Genomic DNA, 22,736 nt, shown 5'->3' on the forward strand with positions numbered 1-22,736 from the left:
CAAACCCGGTCAGTTCCTAGTGGCTGCTGGGTAATAAGGAACAGGCTGGGGCCTTTTTCCTTAAATGCACCGGCTCCTTATGAAGGATGTGCCTTCAGAGAAGCAAGCAGCTGGGATGGGGAGGAAGCCGCTACTGATGCTGGCACCAAGCTGACATCAGCTATTTAACTTGTGAAATTCCCAGGGGGTGGAGCTACGGGTGTGCCAGGGCTTGTCCCTCGGAGGGCTGCCAGCTCTGAGAAGCAGCCTCCGTCAGACCACTCCAAGACTTCCTCCTCCCCCCACTTCCCAATGATGTGCCTCCATTCTTCCAATGTCAGATGGGAGCCTTCGGGAGTAGCCCCTACTCCTTCTTTGGTTGATTCTTTCCTTGGAATGGCTCTCATGTGAGGCTTGCCCTTTCACCTCCCCTCCTCGGTATGTCATGACAATAACCACATAACGCTCCCCTAGAACCTCCATAGGTAAAACTTGCTCATCCTTCCTTGGATGAGCAAATTTATAGCCAGTATTACCTCTTTCAAAAGAAAATCCTTTTTCTTAAAAGATAAACTGCTACCCCAGTCAGCCTGACCTCTGGAAACATCAATCCTTAATCCCTTGTAAGCCAATAATCCTTATTCCATGGTTTCTCTTGCCTGTCACTTAATGAAAAATCATGGCCAAGGCAGAAAAGGAATCTTTGGACTGGGCCCACAGCACCAGACCAGGAATCCGAGGGCTGGGGTTGGTGAGTTCCCTAAAGCTCCGTGCCTCAGTTTCCCTAACTAGAAAATAAAGGCATTCGTCTAGAAGTTCTAGAAAGTACCACTTTGCCCTGGCAATCTATGAAGATGCTGCTTCTTGCCTCCCGAGGGGATGTTGTACAGACAAAAGCTTACGTAGAGCTTGGCACAGGATGGAGAGGCACATGTGTGCTAAGAGTTTTCCATCTGCCTCAGGAGGAACCAGAAAAAGACAAAAACAAACCTAAGATATATTTTTCCCCACGGAGTCCTATTTTCTTTCTTTCCTTTCCTTCTCTGTATCTCTGTGTTCACCACCTCTGCTCCACGTTTCCTTTTATTGTTGCTCTTCCTCCCTCCCTCCTTCTCTTCTTTATTCCAGGTTTCCTTCCTTCCTTTCCTCCTGATCTTTCCCTGTGCCCCATTCATCTAAAGGGTGCCCCCTCACTGAAAAGACGCATCCTCTTTTCCTCGTGACAGGGGTTTAAAGGTGGGCACTGTGTCGAGTGCGCAGAACAGCAGCATCTCTCACTATCCGGGAGCAATGAAGAGCCTCACAGGAGGCCTGCACTCCCAGGGCCGCCTGGGTGAGGGGCCCATTGCTGAAGGACCACCGGCTTGCAGAAAGGAGACGAGAGGACAGGGCAGAGGCTGGGTGGGGGAGAAGGGGAACAAGCAATAATTTGGTGTTGCAGGGACACCAGCCAGAGACTTAGAGAGGGCTAGTTTGGAAAACACTCATATTTTGATGTTCCACTGTGGTTCTGGTTCAGTTATGGTTCACTTCAGGTTTGGATTCATTCACCAGATGTATTTCAAACAACTTCTGGTTTAGCTCTCAGATCAAGAAAGAAAATAATTTGGAATGCTAGGCAATGTTCAGTAAATTAGTGTAACATTTTCTTCTTTTCAGACCAAGGTTTGGTTTTTGTTTGAGTTTCCACAAGTCTTCTTCTTCCTCTTTTTTTAAAGCTAGACAATCTCTTTTTATGCCCATTAGAAGTAAAAGGAGAAAATCAATGAGGCCTGGGGTTGAAGGAAACACAGTTTATCTATTCATTTCATTGTATCACAGAGTATTATTCCCAGATTTTTGAAATAAGCATCCAGAAACCACATTCCCTCCCCAGCTCTCAGTCTTGGGCACCACTCACACCTACTAGCAGAGAGTCCTGGCACAGGCTGCTCCTCCCTCTTTGGTGGGAGCATGAAATCACACCCATGGCCCCTGAAGTCAGCTCACCTCTGTGCTGCATGGCCCACCTGTGTAAATGGGCTCATCCCCCAAGGTCCTCTCAGAATCCCAGAGCAGGGTCCCTCTACATTGCAAACCCAAGTAATTTGTCTTGCAAAGAGTGAAATAAATAGAGGTTGGAAACTGGAAAATAAAATCTAGTGTGTTCATTTTATCCTCACCCCTGTGTGTGTGCTTGTTGACTGTGCATGTGCATTTGTGTTTGTGTGTGTGTGTGTGTGTGTGTGTGTGCACGTGTATGTGCATGGGTGCACATATGCTATTAAACAGTCATTGGGGTCTTTTTCAGGGCAATGAGGACTGAGCTCTGGTTTGGGACAGAAGGTGCCTTTGACCATAGATTGAGAGGAAAAAGCAGATTTTGGAGACCAAGTTCCTTCTCTTATTCACTCATTTACTAAATGTTTATTGCGTGCCCACTCTGTGGCAGATGCAGGATAGGCAATTATAGAGTCAGCAAAACAGACAAAAGCCCTCCTTGCAAGAAGCTTACATTCTACTGGGGGGGTGGGAGAGCAGAAAATATACACATAAAAAATGAGCAAAAGAATTTCAGGAAGTGGTTAGTGCTATAAAGCAAATGGAATGGGGTCATGTTATAGACAGCGATGAGAAGAAAGGGATGCTACTATACATAGGGTGGTCATGAGAGCCCTCTTCGGGAACCAGGACCTGCATTTTAAGAGAGACTTGGCTATGCCAATATCTGGGGTCATCATGTTCCAGGCTGAAAAAATAAATAGCAAGACCACCGCTTGCGTTGAGAAAGAGATGGGAGTGCTGGAGCAATAGGAGGAAGGCCTGAGAAGCTGCCGGGTGGTGGATGTGGGAGAGAGGACCAGGATGGTACCAGGAAGTGGCAGGCGCCAGACTGTGTAATGTAGGGGCTTGGGTTTATTCTTAGGACAATGTGGTTGAAATGGGGGAGTAAGAGATCTGATTTGTCTTGCAACGATCATGGCGGCTATTGGGTGGATGATGGGTGAAGAGGGACTAGAAATAAAAGCAGGAAGATTTAGTGAGAAGGTCCTGTAGTCACCTAATCAAGAAAGGATGGTGCCTTACACTAGGCTGATGGTCGCAGAGACCGAGGGTGGTGGACACACTGGTCATGCATGTTGAAGGCAGAGCTGAGAAATTCCACCCAATCTCCCCCCACCCCTGTGTGATTCTCCACTTGGGGACTGTCCACTTGCGGAGAAACTGGTGAGTCGAGTACTCCCTGGGCAGCTCCTCTTTCTCTGCTGCTGCTTTCCAACCTCATTAGACCTTAATGACCTCCCATCCTTCACTCTCATTTAAATAAAGGGAGTGCCATGCACAGGGAAGAGGATCTGCAGAGAACACCATTAGCAGTGGAGGCCATAACAATTATTCCCTGAGATAATTTTGTTCAAGGGCTGAGCCCCTGTGTGGTAAAATGGAATAAAAGTCCCCGAAGGTCTCGGGTAGAAGCCTGAGCCGTGCACGGCTCTTACAGGGAAAAGAGATGCTCTCTCTGGGAACTAGAACCCATTCACAGTAATAATTTGTGGTCTCTGACACAGATCTGCCGCTACCATCTCTATGCACCTAAAACGCCAATGATGAGCCAAGGAGACAAAGCTTCTCCCCGTTGCACGGCTGCTACGCCCTTCCTGACCCCTGGTATCTCCGCACCGTGTTGCTCAATAATTTGAGCTAATTTAAAAGCCGGTATCTTGCACAAGAGTGAAATTATGTCTGTGCTTTGACTCAGCAGCCTGGAAGGGATCTTCCTTTATCTGTCTGGGATTCTCTTACAGAGAGAAGGTTTGAAGTGTATGTATGTGATATGTTATGTGTACGTGCTTCTGCTTAAAAAAAAATAGGAGAGAAGGTGATGTGGAGACACAGAAAGGAGATGATGATGGCCATGATATTAATAAAATCAATGATCCAGCATCTCTTTCTATATTGTTACCACTGATTTACATTTTTCAAAGAAATTATTAACTTTAGGCCCCTCTCAGCATCTTGATCCACAGCTTGGAGTTTCTGGAATCCCACGTTAAATGAAACGGAGATGGAGAGGATCAGTCCTTGGTTAGCCTTTCACCCTCTCAGAAATGCATTTTCTCTCTTAGAATACTGTGACCTCTAGAAGTCAAGGTGCTCCCTTCACTAGGAGACATGATTCTATGTATATTTCAATCAAAAGCTGTCTCACTGACAAAACATTTGAGTCTAGAGCTCTAGACACGCCAATGAGAGGCCAAATCATCAGTTCAAAAGCCAAATCCTTTACTTAGCCAACCACGGGGAGAGTTTCTGGCTATACACCAGGCAGTGCCAATCAAGATGAGGCCAACCTTCCAAGCAGGCTTCATCACCCTAAGTAGGGTGAGGGGAATTAGAGAAAGAATGATGGGAGACAAGAAACATCATGAATAAAACATTAAAATATTATTCTAAACCATGAATCAAAAACTCAGGTCCAGCACGCCACATTCAGGCAAGGAGCGTGAAATTTACTTAAACTTCTCCATTTCTATTTGGTTTGGACAGTGCTGTGTTATCATAGTTTTGCTGTTGTTAATACAGTGTCAACACTTTCATTACAAGCTTCAATCTCCAGGACTTTGTAAATGGACTGCAAACCTTACAAATGGAAATTAATGTTCAACATCCAGGATCCTGAGCCCATAGGAAAGCCAGAAGAAAGCCAAAGTTACAGACTGTGTTTTGTGAGTGTGATTTGAAATTACGCTAGCATTTGGGGCATCAAATTAAAATGCTATTTGTCCTCTCAAGAGATTCCCAAATGTTTGTTGAAAATGAGAGATGATTAGGCTCTTTAGAAATGTTTCTGTTGATCCTGAATGTGATTCAAGAACAAATATTTCAAGATTATTAGATGCGGGTACATTTGCATCATTCAGGCAATTGGAGAATGTGTGTTTAGGGACTGCCCACCTCAAAAGGCTGATACTTTTCCATATACAATGCGGTATTTCCCTGACATTTTTAATTCTCTTGACAGTTTCTAGTTCCAGATAAAGAGAATGAGGGCCCCAGGGTGTTCGTGAAGCTGGCCCCTGGTTGTCATCCTCAACAGAGGGCTGTGTTGCCACTGGAGAGCAGTCTTCATTTGAGCACCCTTGGTGATGGCCACACACTCTGGCCGAGGCTGGCCAACTCTACCACATGCCACAGGGCGCTGAGAGCAGCACATGGTGTTGTGTAGAAACATTCCAGCTCTGCAGGTGGGTCCCGGCCAAGGAAGTCTGAGAAGAAGCCAGGTGGCGAGGAGCCCATGCTCACACCCTCTGGGCTCAGATTAGACATGTCTGCATTCTGTACTCAGCATCCTAACCACCAGCATGTTGCAGCAACACACACACACACACACACACACACACACACACACACACACACAGTAGGCATTCAGTGAATGTTTTAGTTGTCCCTGGTCACACAGATCTCTTCTTGGGATTTGGGCAAGAATGTCCCCAACCGGGATTTGACTGAGTTCCAGGTATTAGCTGGGTGTTTGTTTTATTTTTCCATTTTACCAACTCCCTGTTTTGTGTAGAGCACAGAGAACTCCCGGATGTGCCAGGCTTTTGGCGACATGCTTGATGAATTGAACTCTTCTTGCTCTCAGCAGTTTAATGCACCACCCAAGCCATGATTCAGGGGGCTTCCTGAAGCCCATACCCATCTCACTCTGTGTCCCTGCTTTCTTCCTTTTTCGGTAGCAGTTCAGTCCGTGCTGACGTTTCAGCGTGATCACCAGTGTCCAGTGCTTTTCTAAAGATTGGTCTGACTCCCTTCAAAGATGGCTTGTCTCACCTGATCCATGGCATGACTGGGGAGGGTTAACCTTTGCACTCATCTTCAGAAAGCTATCATGGAACCCCCACCAAGTAGACCAGCAACAACCCTTACCTCTGAATCAAAAACAACAACAAAACCCACCTAAGTCCATGTAATCACTTAAGCCACACCTCCAAAGGGAGGGAGACTCAAAATGTTTTATGCAGCAACCTATAAGAAACTCATTTTGTGGGATGTTTCACATTCCAGCCCATGGTTTATTCCCTCATATATCCCTGCCAGTAATATCAACCAGATGTGGCAAAGAAGTCTGTGCAGAATTGTAAAAATTACAAGCACATTCTGTAATTCCAAAGCATTGTAAAGTCACAGCTTGGTTTTCTTTCTTTCTTTTAAAAAAAAATAAAATAAAGTAAAACTTTCCAAGCTGGCAGAACGTTCTCAGCTCAACTATTGCCTGATCGCTTTAGAGTCGTTCTGCTGGCCCAAAGGGCTAAAGGATTTGAAAATGTAAAACCCAACTCTATTTTTGATAAATTGTAGGGAATTTAGAAAGGTCTATACTTGAAAACATGCATTTAAGTCTATAAATTTCTCTCCTTTAATGCTTCAAGTCTTAATACCCTAGATCTCAGATATGTGCACGTGTTCACATATGCTCATAGGAGCATAAAAGTACCAATACAGAGCCTTGAAAGGCTGTTTTTCTTCCCTTTATTTCACAGGAGGCACATGATAAAGTAGAAAAAAAAAACATAAAATTGGGGTTCGGAAAGACCAGGGTTTATTCCTAGTGAGTTAAACTCCTCAAGCCTCACTTTCATAATCTGTGGAGTAGGCATAAAAATACCTTCCTCACAGGAGGTTCAAAGAACATGGCTTATGCATAAGGTGCCTAGCACACAGTAGGTGCTCAAGAAATATCTGAGTCCTTCCCTGCTCCCAAATCTATAAAATAATAGGATCTGTACTGGATTGGTGTTTCTCAAAATATGCCCATGGACGACACACACCAAAGTCACCCAGGGCACCTATTTACAAAGCCAAAGCCCTAGGTCCATTCCAGACCTACTGAACTAGAGTTCTGGGGCGCCTGGCCTGGGGATCAGCATTTAACCAGGACCTCGGGGTTTTTTTCTCTGTGCTCAGTTTGAGAACCACAGTAGCCTTGATCCTTGCTCTGCAAAGTGTGGTCCTAGGTCAGAAGCACCATCTGGAAATAGGTTAGGAAGGCGGACTCTCAGGTCCCGCCCAGAACTCTAGAACCTGAGTCTGCATTTCCACAAGAATCCAGCTACCCAGCTGCATAGTAAAGTTTGAGAAACGCCAGTCTAGGGAACTTTTATTTCCAGCTCTGGAATTCTATGGTATGAGTCTACAAAACAATTCTAAGGGTTAACCTTGTAGTCAACTCTGTTGACTACAAGGTTAATCCTTGTAGTCAAGACAACAGGCTTCCATGTCAGCTGGATAAAGCTTAAATGGAGAGGAGAAAGCAACCTTCCATGCCTTTTCTCGTGGCTCCAGTTTAAGGCACTGCAGAGAGAGTACAACTCACATCTAACAGAAACCCCAAGAGTGACATGGCACCCACTGTAATCCATTACCTGTCCACACGCAGATTAAAGCTACGCCTGCCTTCCAGCATGTGATGAAACTTGCAATTGAGGAAGCGTGCCATAAAGCAAACCGAAGGCTGGCCTCACCCTAGTGTCAGGGATCGGGGGATTGGAGAAGGAGGAGGAAGCAGAGCTCCCATTTGCAGGGACATTTTCCATGAGCGTTAGGTGGCTGTGCCCCTGGAAAAAGTGACCCCATGTCTGCGATGGTGAGGCTGGTCTCGCCATCTATGCCCGGGCCTCTGAAGGCTGAGCCAGCATAGCACAGGCAGCAGGTGTCTGCGCTCCAGCTCCAGGCAGGCAGTCTCCGAAGCCCCCTCCGCCCTGAGGGAGTGGTTTTCCCATCGTCCTGTTATCACTGCATCACATCAGATCACAACTCTGTTGGAAAACTGAGTAGCATGGTTTTTGTTTTCTGCACGGGTTTTTCACTTTTATAGCACCATTTTACATCGACACGGAGTTTTATGGAGACACATAGTGCATGTACTTATGTTTTAAAGTGCAGTGCAGGACTGGAAGACTAAGGTGGCTGCAAAAGAACCTGCCAGCAGCAGAAGGTACTCCCTACAGGTTCAGGCCTCCAGTCATTCAACAGTCGGGGCTCATCTAGGGCCGCAAAGGGATAAAGGAACTAGCAGGGATTGAGCTTCCACCAGCTGCCTGGCCCTGGTTCCTAACTCTGACAACGGTAGTATAAAAACTGTGGCTAGACGTGGGGGCTCTGGAGTAAGGCAAGCCTGGGCTTGAATTTTGATCCTGCCGGTGACTGGCTCTGTGCCCTGGGCAGGCTGTCTGCATTTCTAGGACTCTTGTTACTTTAGCTCTAAAATGGGGGTAATAGAGTATCTAGCCTCCTAAACCTGAGATTGAGGAAGAGAATATATGTACTAGTAAGAACAGTTCACAGAGCACCTGACCCGTAGTAAATGTGCAATACACACCTGGGAACTATTATGTGCTAATCCCCCCCCCCCCTCCGCTTCCCCAATTCATATGTCAAAGCCTTTGTCCCCAGTACTTCAGATTGTAACTGTATTTGGAGATCAGGTCTTTAAAGAGGTCATTAAGTTAAAATGCAGCAATTGAGGTGCTGCCCTAAGCCTATATGACTGTCCCTTATGACAAAAGGAAGAAACTCCAGGGGTGAGCGTGAACAGGGGGACAACCTTGCAAAGAGGCAACAAGACGACTGCCACGCAAGATGAGGAGAGAGGCCTCAGGAAACCACCCTACCAGCACCTTGATTTTAACCTTCTAGGCCCCGAACGATGAGAAAAAAAAAAAAATCAGTTGTTTAAGCCACAGAGTCTGAGGTACTCTGTTGGGGCAGCCTGAGCCAACTAAGACAGGGACTGTGATTTTTCTTCCTGTTGTACAGCCAACCCACTGGAGACTGAGGAAGGTGAGGTCCTTGCCCAGCGTCACCAGAGGGTCAGATTAAACCCAGGTCTGCATGGTCCCCAGGTCCCTGTTCTTTGCTCTAATATTGGGCTCCCTCAAAGAGGCATTCGCTCACTTTGATGAATGCCGCTTCCAGTTCTGTTGGGGATCTAGGACATTTACACATATGGCTGTGATAAGAGCAGAAAATGGTAAATACAAGGAAGGGTCCGAGTAGGCAGAAATGAGAGTTGGGAGAAAGGTCCACTCATTAGAAGTCCGTTCCCTGGAAACCGCAGCCTTTAACACTCAGGGAGACATGGTTCCACCATGATCAGAGGCCGGGGGCTTGGGCTAAGTTGCGTGGCCACATTTCATACTGATTTCAGCTGCCTGGGGATTAACTTTCCAAGTCTGCCACTCCGCTGACCGAGGTGAGCGACAGCAGGTTTAACCCCAGAGGCATTTTTAAAAAGCTGTCAAATGCCTCGTAGGACTGAGTAGAGAATAATTGGAGGTGTCCGTCCCACTGCTGCACAACTGCCCGTCCAGCCCGGGTTTTCCACCACTGCCAAGTATTTAACGGACAATTTGGGCCCAAATCCAGGAGAGCTGGGCCAAAAAGACCCCGGTGATCCGCTCGTCCTCAGAGTCAGACTTAAAAAACAGTTGTGAACCACTGTGTCCCTCATCCCTGCCCAAGCTCTCTAAGCTGGTGAGATGCAGAAGGGCTTAATCGCTGTTTTCACCTTGTCTTCTGCTCCTGCTAAAGTATTTCTAGCAACGTTAACTGCTTAACCTCCAAATAGCCAGCAATCCTTCCCTTCCTCTTTCATGTGCAGGTGAAAAAGAAAGCTGGAAGGGGATGCACAAAACAATTAATAACCGATAGCCCATGTAATAGATCACGCTCCAGCCCGTCCTCTCTAGATGAGACCACGGAGGCCCAGAGAGGTGAAGTAACGTGCCTGAGGCCACACAGCTGTGGGAGGCAGAGCCGCCATGAGGACCAGGAACTTCCCCACCCCAAGTGCAGTGCTTCCCTCAACCCTCTTCTGTTTGGGAGCTTGAATTCTTTGCCAGGTGCTGAAACGTTGAAAGCACAGATGCCAAAGCCCCAGCATACGCACCGCTCCATCAGCCAGCTAGCGAAAGTTAACCGCAGTCATCTCTCCCTAAGCACTTGCTATGTGCTACAAGCTCTGGCAAAGACTGTGCATGGTTATTTCCACTCATCCTCACCGCAACACAGAAGAGTAGCTTCTATGATTGTCTGTTTCACTGATGAGGGACCCGAGACCCAGAGAGGTTAGGGAACTTGCCCAGTCTCGCAGCACATAATTGGCAGCCCCTTAACCCTTTCACTTTACTGCCCTCTCTTACGCTCAGCTCTTGGTCAGGAGCCGGTAGCGAACCTGCAAGCGCAGAAGTACAGTCCCCAAAGTTGAGAACATTTTGATCTAAATCAGGATGGGAGGGAGCTAATGAGTGCCTGAGGCAGGACCAAGACCCTGCTGGTCATGCAGTGTTACCTGAATCCCAGGGCACTCCCATGCTCTCTCATTCCATGGCCAGAGATGCACTAATATACACAGGAGTCAACGGATCAGGTGGCGCTGGGTCTGAGGGTGTGTGTGTGAGGGGGGTGGGGGTGGGGAGGGGGAGCCAGCCAAGGCCTGGGATTTATGACAGTTCCACCCATTATCAATCCTTTGTAGCCTAACTTCGGCTCTCCACGGTGGTCAGCATGGCAGTGTGGCCTGGTGGAAGACTGAAGGGCTTTGCAGAGACACAGGCATGCATTCAAGTCCTTCATTCCATTGTATCTGGTTATAGCAATTTAGGGAATATAGGGATATGAGCTTTGGAAATAGATTTAATAATGATTCTCTTTGCAGGACTGGTGTGAATGTTAAGTCTCGGCATTGAGGCAGAGTGCCCAGTGTAGCACTGATTCTTAGAAATATGGGAAAGTAATTTAAACTCTGAGCTCTAGTTTTCTCATCTATGAAATGGGAGTATGGAGGCAGGAGCTGATTCTAGTCGAGAAAAGCACAGAGTCGGGGTCAGATTACCTAGATTTGATTCCTGGTTCTGTCACTAAGGAGTTGTATGATATTGGGCAATTTCTTTAACCTCTTGAGCATGAGTTTCACATCTATGGGATAGTAATAATCATAGTACCTACCCTACAGGGTTGTTCGGAGTCTCAGATGAGTGAGCTGTAAAGTGCTCAGAGCAGCCCCTGGCACTCCATGTGCTTGCTGCGATTATTATTGTGAAGAGTTGTGGTGAGGGGCCGGAGCCCTCAATTGAAGCCTGGGGAACCGCACAGAGTAGATATTCAGCACACTTGTAGGTGTCTGTTGCTTTCCAGTGCGCATCCCTCCCCCTGTCTTCTGTAACAGAAGCATTCTTTCCTCCAAGAAACCTGTTCCCAGGCCCTGCACACTCTCCTCCCCAAACAAGGTGACCCAGACATCTTCACCCAGAGCACAGCACCTCATTGCAACATGGACATGTGACCAAGTTAAGCAATCTGCAGGACTACACCCCCCGGGCACCCTCCCCACCCCGGGCATAGGGGAGGCCCCTCGGCGTCTTCTGCTTTGGGCTGCCATCATGCGTGCTGTTCCAAGGGATGGGGAGAGGGAGGTGAAGTCCAATAACATCAACGAGCCCCTGGGTCCAGTTGTTCCTAAAGCCCCCCTGAACCCCCCGCCACTACCAGTGGACTCCTCAGGCATATGAACTAATATATTTCCTCCGTGGGTTAGACTAACTTTAGTCGCATTTCTGTCACTTACTAGTTAGTATTACTGTTATAGTAGCAAAGGTTCTCAATAGAGATTATTTCTCTTTACTATCAACACTCAAAACATGTTTAATTACATGTCCATAGCCTTTCCAAAAGTTTTTTTTTAAAACATTGAATACTAAGCAGTTTTTGTCTATAGATCTAATAAGAAAGGGTGCGTCCGGATTGCATCACATCTCACATGCACACAGACGGGACAGCCACATTGTACCCACGTTTAGCATCCCCAGAAAATGGCTATTGAGAGGCAGTGCTCTTTTCAAACAGAGCCAGTGGCATATGTATCCGCACTCATGATTGCACATTTATTGATTTATAATTTGTACCCTGCTTACTTCCAAAAAGGCCCTGGAGTGGCTGACAAAATAAGACAAAGACACAATAGGGCCATTAAGAAAAATCAAAGATCAAGCCCAGAGAGAAAACGGGATTGCTGATTATAGCCCAAACCCAGGTTAATATAGCTGCTTCAATGAAAAATAATTTATTTAGCTCTTAGCTTTCTGGCAGCCATTCAGACTGTGTCATGACGGGCACAGAGAACTGGGCATCCTTCATGTCCCCAGTTCAATACCCACGGCCGATGTCAGGCTGGAACAAGCACCGAGACAATCCTACTGAATACGTGAGTGAGTGCGGGAGTGAATGGCAGCTAAAAGCACCAGAGCTCCCCTGAGAGCACCGTTTATACCCTTCGGCCTGTACCACTCATCTGTCCACCCACCATTCAGGAGTGTCACCCTCGGCCTGGTCGGGATCTGGAGCAGGATGGATACCGAAGTGAGTCAGACATCATCCCTGCCTTCCTGGGGCAGCTCTCTGGCTTGAAGAAAAAGCTCAGGGCAATGTCTGTCAGTGTTCATAGCAACTCCTAGTTTCTTCACGGCTCCCCGAGAAACAAGGTCAGAAACCGAGGCTGGGAAAATGGGAGTTGTAGGAGGAACAATAGTTATCTTGGTGATTATACTCAGACAGCACTTTAACCCTAGAAAACACACAAACACACACACACACCATTACTTCGTTGGATACTTACAGCTCCTGGTGAGGTAGGTAGAAGAGGAGGGTGTGTCTCCTTTTTCCTGATGAGCATACTTAGACACAGAAGAGAAAGTGACTCTCCCAACCTCTTTCAGAAAGTGGCAGTTAGGACAGTACCTTGCTGCCTGCCGGGGTGTGGCCCCCAGGAGCTCAGAAACAAGTTATCATTGCCCAGAATGCCTCCTCTGCCCGGATCAAGACAAGCCCTGCACAATATGGGCATCACCTGACGGTGTGGAGATTACAGGTCCCGTGAGCAAGATACCAGCCCCCGACATCCTGCAGTTACTAGAACACTCAGGTCCCACTCGCTCAAAGCCTCCCAGCAGCCCCAGCACCAAGCACCTCTGTATACCTAGAAAGTGATGCTGAGATCACAGCTGAGTGGCTGATAGTTCGCACTATTTAGCTAGGGCAGGTGGATAAGGCACGATGCGTTGCTGGGTGGAGAGAAGGCTATCAGGGGAGCCTTTCAGGGAAGAACTACGCCGAGGAGAGGAAATTCAAAATCAGGGTGATTTTTCTGTGTGTCCACTTGGTATTGCTTATTCAGTCCTGCTAGACACACATTGCACTTGGTCCACCCTCACGCCCATAAAAGTGGGTGCGGAGTTAAAGAGCAGAAAGAGAGGCATAACCTGCCCCACATTCAGCAAAGTCGGCCAAGTGGACTGAGCGAGGGAAATGGAATACACAGCAGGAGATACCACACCAGCCAAAGCTTGTTCTTGTCCCAACAAAGAGCCCTTTAAAATACATTTATGTATATAGTCTTGCTGTGCGTAACATGTAGATAGAGATAGAGATTCCTAACTCAGAACTCATTCTTAAGTGCACACACCAACATGTGTTTCATATTTCCCAATTTATCCCGGAAACTATATGCATTGTTTGACTGCACAAGTAGGTATTAAACACACAGCCATTGCAAATGGGAATGGTGGCCACCACTCTGGCACCTCCCCAGTAAAGTTAGAGTCTCCCCGGCCAGGCTGTAAATTTCACTGCCTGCCTGCTAAGCAGCCAGACATGGCGCAGCTCCATTCAGACAGGCAAGCCCTGGGCAACCCGGTTCACCCCATAACATACCCTAGTCAATGCGAGCAGAACTTTCAGCTCAAAGCCATGGGGCTGTTCACTGCCAATAATTAGCACCTGCCTCACACCCACTGCACGTGAATCACAATCCCCTTCTTGATGTGTATCTCTGGCTCCTGAGCTTCCAAACTCACGCTGAACAAATGCACAGAGGCATCTCCAACTCTTCCCTCCTCAGGATATCCTGGACCATTCCAGAAGACAAAGCAAAACTCAAGGTGTTTCTTTGCCCACAAAATCACAGGCCTCCAGACCCAGGGCCCGGCCCTCCGACTGGCAATGGTGGGAAGCAGGCAGCAGGCAGCAGGCAGGACTGGTCTAACCAGCAAGGTGGTGACATTGAAATGCTAAGTCCAAACCCATGCCCCTTGGGACACTACCACTGCTGCCTGCCCCCAGTGGCCACATAGGCCACCAACCTCTGAAGGAAGGGGGTAAGGAAATGGGGCCTGGAGGGGACTGTGGGCACAGCACACGGATACTCTGCTCCAAGTCCCCCTGAGTGAGGCCTAATAACCAAGTTCCGCGCGGCCTGGGGCTCCACACATGAAGGCAGCCACATTCTCCACATAACCAAAGCCAGGCAAGAGAACACAGTTCCACTCTACTCACAGTCTGGTGAGCTTCGGCGTGCTCTGGAAAAGCAGTTCTGGAAGGACTTGGAGCTTATTCTTGTTCAGACGCCTAAAGAGGAAAAAAAGAATGAAAGCATATCAAGGGGGCATTAAATTGGATCAAATGTGTTATTCACAGACATTACTTCAATCAATCAATCAATCAATCAATCAATCAATAGGTATTAGGAGACTTTCTAGATCAGTGGATGTGGGACGCTCAGCATGTGTAAGGCAAACTCCACCTTGCGGAGCTTGTGGTCCATCAAGTTGGAGATATAAGGCAAAGGTCCTTGGTAAGCAAGGACAGAGCATGCGTCCTGACCCTCCCCATCACAAGCTTAGGAGAGACACCACTAATGGTTCACAACATTCTTTCCCACGGACCCCAGACAAGCCTCTTGAATTTTTCTCACCACATGCTCCAGATAGCTATAGCCAAGTGACGGAACTGGCGTGTGAAATGGGTCCCTAAAAAGAAATAACATAACAGAAAATATTCCAGATCCTAAGTGGTGAGGGGGGAGGGATAGACCGCAGTTGCTATAGGAACAGTGAAGAGGGTGAGGAAGATCATCATGGATTCAGGGGCCCAAGTGAATCCCTGCCAGCCTGGCTCTTCGGACCAGAGCAAGGCAGCGCTGCATTTGACTTTTGTGGGCCCTCGGCACTTTTGCCTTTGTGGGCACCTTCCTCCATAAACAAACAAACAAACAAACAAACAAACAAATCCTATATAATAAAGAGCTAATATGCAAATGGTCATCACGCCCTCAAGCTGTCACCCCATAAGGGCTCAGACACTCAACACTGGGGAGAGAGGAATGGGGACCAGCCAGGCACAAGTGAGCTCCTGAGAGAGGAATGGGGACTAGCCAGGCTGCAGCATGGGAGAGGGACAAGCCGCCTGCCCCATGGTCCTGGGCACCAGCGGCTGTGCCTGCGGCCCAGGAGAGAGACAAGCCACCTGCCTGCGGTCCCAGGTGCCTGCAGCTGCGGCCCGGGTGAAGCAGCCCACCCACAGTCCTCCTGTGTCCCGCATGCGGGGCGAAGCAGAGGCAGTTAAGGGCGATCAGGCCAGCAGGGAAGCAGTTAGGGGCGATCAGGCAGGCAGGCAAGCAGTTAGGAGCCAGTGGTCCCAGATTGCGAGAGGCTGTCGGACATCCCCCGAGGGGTCCCGAATTGGAGAGGGTGCAGGTGGGCTGAGAACCTCCCCCCTACACACACACACACACAAATTTCATGCACTGGGCCTCTAGTGTATATACATATATACACACACACACAGATATGTATGTACACCTATGTGTATATATACACATACATATACATATTATACATATATATTGTTTTGCTACTATGTTGATATAAAAACAAATATATTAGTATTCTATATTATAACATGTACTCTGATCTGAAAGCTCATATTTTTTCTTCTAAGTTTAGAATAAATTAAGACATTTTCATGGGTCCCTAAAAGTATTGCTAACCCTGGGCACTGTCCCCACCATGCCTCATGGCACAGTTGGCCCTGGGTCAGGGACCGCGGTCTAGGTGGGCAGTGTGGCGGGAGGTAAAACTCTGCCCAGGCGGGATGCCCCTTGTTGGATGGTGGCAGCAGAGCTACACTCTCCCCTGGGAATGGGCCGCGCTAAAGCCACAGAAAATAAGGCGTCTGAGTTTCCGAGGGACACCGAGCCTTGTGGTCGCCTCCATGCAGGCTGCTCTCCTGGGAGCATGGACCTAAGGAGACCCGATCTCATGCTCCCTACCCTGCCTCTGCCCTAGCATCTCTACACAGTCAAGTCTGTGAATGCCTCAGCAGGGTCCCCTAATCTTCCATCCCCTGAGCCCCCAGAACTCCCTGGAGGAGAAGACAGTTCATAGCCTGGCTGAACTCTCCACTCAGAGTGAACAGTGTATATGTGGTTACTTGGGGGAACGGTAGTCTCCCATTTGCCGGCTAAGCAAACTGGAGGGGATGGAAAAATGAGCTGCTTCTCACTTACTGACCCCAAAGCCCACGCTCCCCGCACCGCACCAAGCAGATATATTCCCCGAGTGGGATTTTGCTATTTTCCCCTTTCATCCCAGGTGATGGCTGAAGACTTCAGAAGGACAGGGGACTAGAAGGAGGTCACAAAGGGCCAAGCATGTGAGGGGGGAGCATTTATGACCTCAAAGAACAGGGCTGCTGTCAGCAGTGCGCTGCTCAGCCCGAGGGCTTCACGCTCTGCGCGGCAGGTGTGAGCAGCGATGCTGTCCCCAGGCGCCTGACAGAAGCGGGACTGGAAACGCTCACCTTCCCGCTTGCCCCATCGGCGGCCTGACTCCCCTGCCGCTGCACTTTATTTTTTTTTAAGACGTTTAAATTTTATTTTTCAATTACAGTTTACATTCAATATTATTTGGCATAGTTTCAGGTGTACAGCATAGTGTTTAGGCAATCATATGCTTTACAAAGTGCTCCCCCCAATATTTCCAGCACCCACCTGGCACCAATCCAGGCTCTTTTAAATTTTTTCTTTCTTTCTTTCAGGTTGTGGTAAAAAACAACAAATCACAGAACATAAAGTTCACCATCTTAACCATTTTTAAGTGTACAGTTCAGTAGTGTTAAGTATATTCACACTCTCGTGCAACAGATCTCCAGGACTTTCTTGTCTTATAAAACTGAAACGCTATACCCATTAAACAAGGCCCCGTTCTCCCCCACTAGTGCCTGGCAGCCACCACCCCACCTCCCGTCCCTGTGAATTGGACCAGAGCTCTTGGATCACTCCTGGTATCTGCTCGTTGTGTGTTCCTCCCACTAAAGTGTAAAGGAAGGGGGAGATCAGAGAAGAGCAGAATGAGGGGAATCTAGTTCCTTATTTAGAACAGTGCCCATAGAGTCAGTGGTAAGTCCCTTTAAATCACGTGCGAGCACTGGTCCTGGAGAGGGCATGTTCGTATGACGGAATGGTTAGGGCAGGGTTCACGTCTGGTTATATCATGTTCTTGCTATGGGACTTGGGAAAGGTTATCTAGCCCATTGAGCTTCGGTTTTCCACCTGAAAAAGAACCCTATTCACTGGGTTTCTGTAAGTCTTTTAAAAAATATGTTTTTGATGGATTTTAGACAGAGAAGGGAGAGGGAGAAAGAGAGTGAGAGAGAGAGAAAGACATCCATTGGTTGCCTCCCACATGCCCCTTACCAGGGATTGAGCCCACAACCTGTGCATGTGTCCCTACTGGGAATTGAACCTGCGACCTCTCAGTATGTGCAATGACAATCAACTGAACCACACTGATCAGGGCAAGGTTGTAGAAAGTCTTAATGACACAGTGTATACATAGTGGCTAGCAGGCGTTAGCAATCAAAATGGGGCTTATGGAGTCCTAACTGCATGTCAGATGCTACGCTGCATGCTGGATGTGCAGGATCATGGGCAGCAGAGCTCAGAAGTAGGAGTCATTATTATCCGCATCTCATTGATAAGATCTGAGGCCTAGAGAAGCTGAGCACATTCCAGAAGGCCAGTGCTCAGCAGTGGTGGAGGCGGATTTGGACAAGCGCCCCGGTTCTGAACCACTTAGCAAACACAGCTGTCTTCCCCTTTCCTTTTTGTTCTCCCCCCGCCCCCTCATTTATCCAGGGTTGCCACCTCTTCCATCCCAGCCTGGATATCCATCCTGAGTGCATTTCCCTCCCTGAACAGGACTCTCTTGCAGGGAGGTCCCTAAGGCCAGAATTGGGTCTCTGTGTGGCTTCCTCTGAAACCACCCTCTATTGTTACAGCCACACGAAGCCTGGTGAGAGTTACACTCAGGCAACCAAAACGCCAGTCTAGGCAAAAATCCTAAAATCCAGCCCACTGCTGCCTGTGTGCGAAAAGCCCAAAACCAGAGTTGAAGCTAAAAATAAAACCAGCTTGGCTCTAGGAAGGGAAGGAATCATTTTCAGTTCTTTGCCGGTATTTGTGGCTGGACAAAAATAAAAACACAACCAAATTTAGCCATTTGTGCTCTGCCTGCCTCTTCGTAAACCCTGAATGAGGAGTCCAGGGAGGCAGGGCGGACGGGCTGGGCTGGGCTCTTCTCCCCAGAGCCTCAGGGTCTTTCCACTTTGGTGTGGGCGGGCCGCATGCAGGTTCTCCATATCACAAAGAGTTCCACACCCCTTTTCATTTGTATTTAATTCGAGAAGTAAGTGATGTTTACTCAGTGAACCACGCTGGCCAGAAAGGTCTTCCTTGAAGAGCTGATGAAGGCTCCCAGCTGTCTAAGGTGCACTTCTCGTGTGGCTGCTCTAAGAACAGCTCCTGAACAGGGAACTGAACAGAATGGAGAATGCCTTTCTCCCGAGAGGGACAGGTGATCACTGGGCTGCCAACAGTGGCTTTTGGCCATGGCGCCTTCGCATCACCACTCAAGCCATCTACTCCTCTGTCACCCTGGGCCCAGAGGTGGACTTCTCCTGCCGTAGTTCAAGCTGGAAATAAACTCATGATGCCTGGATGGAGGAGAGAACTGAAAGGGACCGGTATGAGGACAGACCTCAGGAGGTCAGGAGAGGGGCCACAGGCCAGGTCAGTGATGGGATAAAACCCATCTTCCTCAGCTTTCTTGCTGGAACAACGTCAAAAACCCACTGGCTGCTAGTTGCAAGGTCTCTGCTTTTCAGCCTGAACTGGGAAGCTTAAACACACAATAAACAGTGCCTTGTGTTTGCAGTACTGCTGATGACCTTCCTGGAGGTGCCTGGGTGTAAGATCTAATTAGAGGTTTATGCCACTAATTAGGTTTGTTGAATTCATTCACTGATTTATCTATTCAACCATCCAACCATTAATTTATCCATTTAACCAGCTGCTATCTGTCCATCCATCCATACATCCACTCACCCACCCACTTATCCAACCATTCATTTATCTATCCATCTAATATCCATCCATCTCTGCAGTCACTTTTCAATATAAATGTATAAAATTAATATAATTTAGCCCCTTCCAACATCTGCCTGAATAAAATGCAGACGAATAAGAATGTCAGATGGCAGTGGAGAAGACAGACATGAAAACAAGAAGTTACACCATGATCTTGGTGGGAAAGTTCTTGTGGGAGCACAGAGGAAGGGCGGCTACCCCAGACCTGAGTGAAGGAAGGCTTCCCAAAGATAGTGGTTTAGAGTTTACTTATGAAGCATGATTGTGACTCTTCAGGAGGAAAGGAAGAAGGTTCTAGACCTCAAGGGCAGTATGTGCATGGCATGGAGGGCTAGGAGACTGAGGAGCATTCGGGGAGCAGGCCTGCATTACTGGAATAGCAGGTGACTTGAGAAACACAGGGATGCAGCTGTAGAGCTAGACAATGGTCACATCACGAGGGCACCTGTGGGTCATGACAAAGGATCTGGGCTTGGCTGTTTACTGAGAGCCATAGAAAAGGGGTGAGCAAGGGAATGACAATCTGTTTGGATTTTAGAAAGTTCTCTTGAGTAGCAGTAAGCCTGTTTTGAAAGAGGGTGAAAGTGGAAGCAAGGAGACCAGTCAAGAGAGCTCTTGAGTAATCACTGTGGCTGTGTGAGGACCTGGTTAGGATGAGAGTGGTATTGGAGTTCAGGAGATATACATGATGCATAATCAACAGGGTTTTGTGACAGAATGCACATGAGGGTTGAGGGAGTTACAGAACTGGAGGTGCTAAAAGTGACCCCTGGGGCTTCCGCTTGGGTAACTGATCAATTGAAATTACCTATCCCTGCTGAAAGAAACAGAGAAGGGAGGACTACCATGCAGAAGAGTCAAGATTTTTATGTCGCAGGAGTCTCTCAAATATGTTCTGACAACTAATAGCAGTAGCTAGTAATAACACTAAGACCATGAGCCAGGCATTTTTATTCACTTTACCACCTTAATTAATTCCCCACAGAAACACTCTGAGCTAGTACTCTTAGTCACCCCATAATCAGGAAACAGAGGCCTAAGAAGGTTAAGGGACTTGCCCAAAGTCAAACTTGACTGAAATGGTGGTGATGGGATTTGAACCCAGACACCTGATACTAAATCTGTGCTCTTAACTACTATGGATAATGATGATATTTGAGTTAACCCTATACACTGTCTCAATTTATGACCCAATTGTGGGTCTCATCTTCCCATTATGTTCTTAAAGTCCTTGAGAGTGGGAAATACGTCTACAATCTGCTTGGTGTCCCAACTTCAACTGACACAGCCCTCGCCAAGCAAGGGGGCCTTGCTTCAATAAGGACCCGTTGAATTTCATGAATAAATCATAAAGTAGAAGGGAGCCTGAAGAGTCAATACCCTTCCTGGGCTAGGTGAAGGGAGCCACCTGCTTGGAGATGCATAGGACTCCCACAGGGCCCACGTGCTTGAATCTGTCTGCAACCTCCAGAATCTTCTTAGAGAATGGGCTTCCAGACTCATCGGCCTTACTGAAAGGCCAGGCATGAAGAGGACAGGGCTCAATGCTTCTCCTCACTAGGTTAGGGTAGGGTGAGTGGCTTCCAGAATAGAAAGAGACATGGTATGTCAGCAGCAGGCCAAGCACCACAACACGGCAAATCCCTTCCTTTTCTCTAGGGCCTGAGCGAAAGAGAAAGTCAAAGTGTGCTGATGCCCCAAAGTCACCAGAATTGTTTGCTTTAGTAATGAAATCAATTGGGTCTTCTTCGCTAGGAACTCTCCTAGGCAGCCTGAATGACTTCCTGGTCTACTGGTACTTTCAGAAACACCAACCCGTCTAAGCAACGAGGGCCAAGTTGACTTTGTTATTCAGAGTAGAAACTCTGCCCTCCCCCCAACCCCCACATGGGGGAATGAAGAGGCCTCAGGCTTCCTGTGAGCTGGGACTCCAGATGGGAAGGCCCAGGGATGATGGTAGGGTCCAGGACAAAGGCAGAACCACACTGCAGAGGCCTCAAATCCCAGCTCAGAGGTGGTGCCATCATGCGTGAGGATGTACAGTTGTCACATCTGGGGAACTCTGTGAGCAGAGAACCCTAATTTGGGGCTGTTTCCACAGTTGCTTGCCTTAGCACCTGACAGCCTCATATTTTCTTGGTTTCCACACCAGTCAGACAAATCAAAATCAGGTTATTCTCTTGCTATGAAAATTTTCATAATGCAAATGGGATGGAACCTGATCAGTCTAGTAAGAAACCTGATTTATGATGCTTGTTGGTTTTCACCACTGTGGGCCTCGGAAATAGTCCCCACATGTGTGAGAAGAACGCCTATGTGCCTCCACACCCACGAATACTTTAGTTGGGTGACTGGCTCTTCTGTGCCATTAGGATTTCCTTTTTAAATTTTTATTTTTATTTTTTGATAGTAGTTTTATTGAGATCTAATGGGGTTTCTTTTTAATAGCACCAAGCCACAATTTATTTTGATGGTTTGGGAACAAGTTAAGTCTTGTCTTTCACGGGATTCAGCATTTGCTCCATGACATTTAGGTTGGCTTATGCCAATTCTAAAAATCTGTTATTTTTAATTAGTAACTTAAAAATGTCCTAATAGCAATTAAAAACCTTTATTTTTGACATTTCTGTAGGAGAAATAACTTTGATGTCATGGTCTAAAACTCCTGCCCCTATGCAGTTTTCTCCTCATTGAAGTTGTTTAAGAGAATCCTTTTTAAAAATAAGTTAAAGTTTATTTTAGAAACACAATTATTATGTAATAGCAAAACAGTATCTCATTAGATACCTGACAGGGCTGAATGGTTTAACCTCTGCAATGAGCTTTTTGTGTTTCTCAAAGACTCAATAAATGGTAGCTGTTGCAGCTGCTATCATCATCATCATCATCATCATCATCCCTAGATGCTCCAGGAGGTCAGAAATACTGGAGATTTATTCCTCCTTCATAGATGACTGTGCTGGTCAGCAAGACTATTGGCAGTAACAAATGAACTCCAAAATCTCCATCAGGTTAACACAGATTCCACACTCACATAAAACACTCGCTCCATCTGGTAAGATGCTGTAGAGAACTTGTGATCTCCAAGGTTAAAGTGCCTGAGGAAGAGATGGAGGAAGGAGCCACACCAGCTCTTAACTTCCTTGACCTAGTAGTGATGCATGTCACTTCTGCTCTCTGTGTATTGGCTAGAACTATTCACATGGCCAAGCCTAACTGCAAAGGAAGATGGGAAATCCACAGGGACACTTGAATATTTGGTGTGAACTATCATAATAACCTACTTGCTTTAGCACCAAAGCAATAATTTTGATCTTTTTGTTCTTTTTGTTCCTTTTGTCTGTTTTTCTGTCAATATAGGGCACATATGGTGTGCTAAGTGCTGTGTGAGATGCTTTATACATTATCTCAATTTACCCTAAAGAGACTCTTGAAGTAAATATTGTTATTGTCATTA

The 22,736-nt window shown here is 47.3% G+C and overlaps 1 protein-coding gene across 1 annotated transcript in view; it reads right to left on the bottom strand.

The window, feature by feature from the left end:
• SLIT3 (slit guidance ligand 3) overlaps positions 1-22,736 on the bottom strand; it is a 536,028-nt gene that overhangs the window by 421,510 nt on the left and 91,782 nt on the right. The window contains exon 4 of the mRNA XM_079771932.1: positions 14,350-14,421. Within this exon, the coding sequence (XP_079628058.1) occupies positions 14,350-14,421 (72 nt within the window). The remainder of the gene's footprint in view (positions 1-14,349; positions 14,422-22,736) is intronic.

The sequence above is a fragment of the Cnephaeus nilssonii genome (genome assembly GCF_951640355.1).
Source record: "Cnephaeus nilssonii genome assembly, chromosome: 5".
Taxonomy (NCBI): domain Eukaryota; kingdom Metazoa; phylum Chordata; class Mammalia; order Chiroptera; family Vespertilionidae; genus Cnephaeus; species Cnephaeus nilssonii.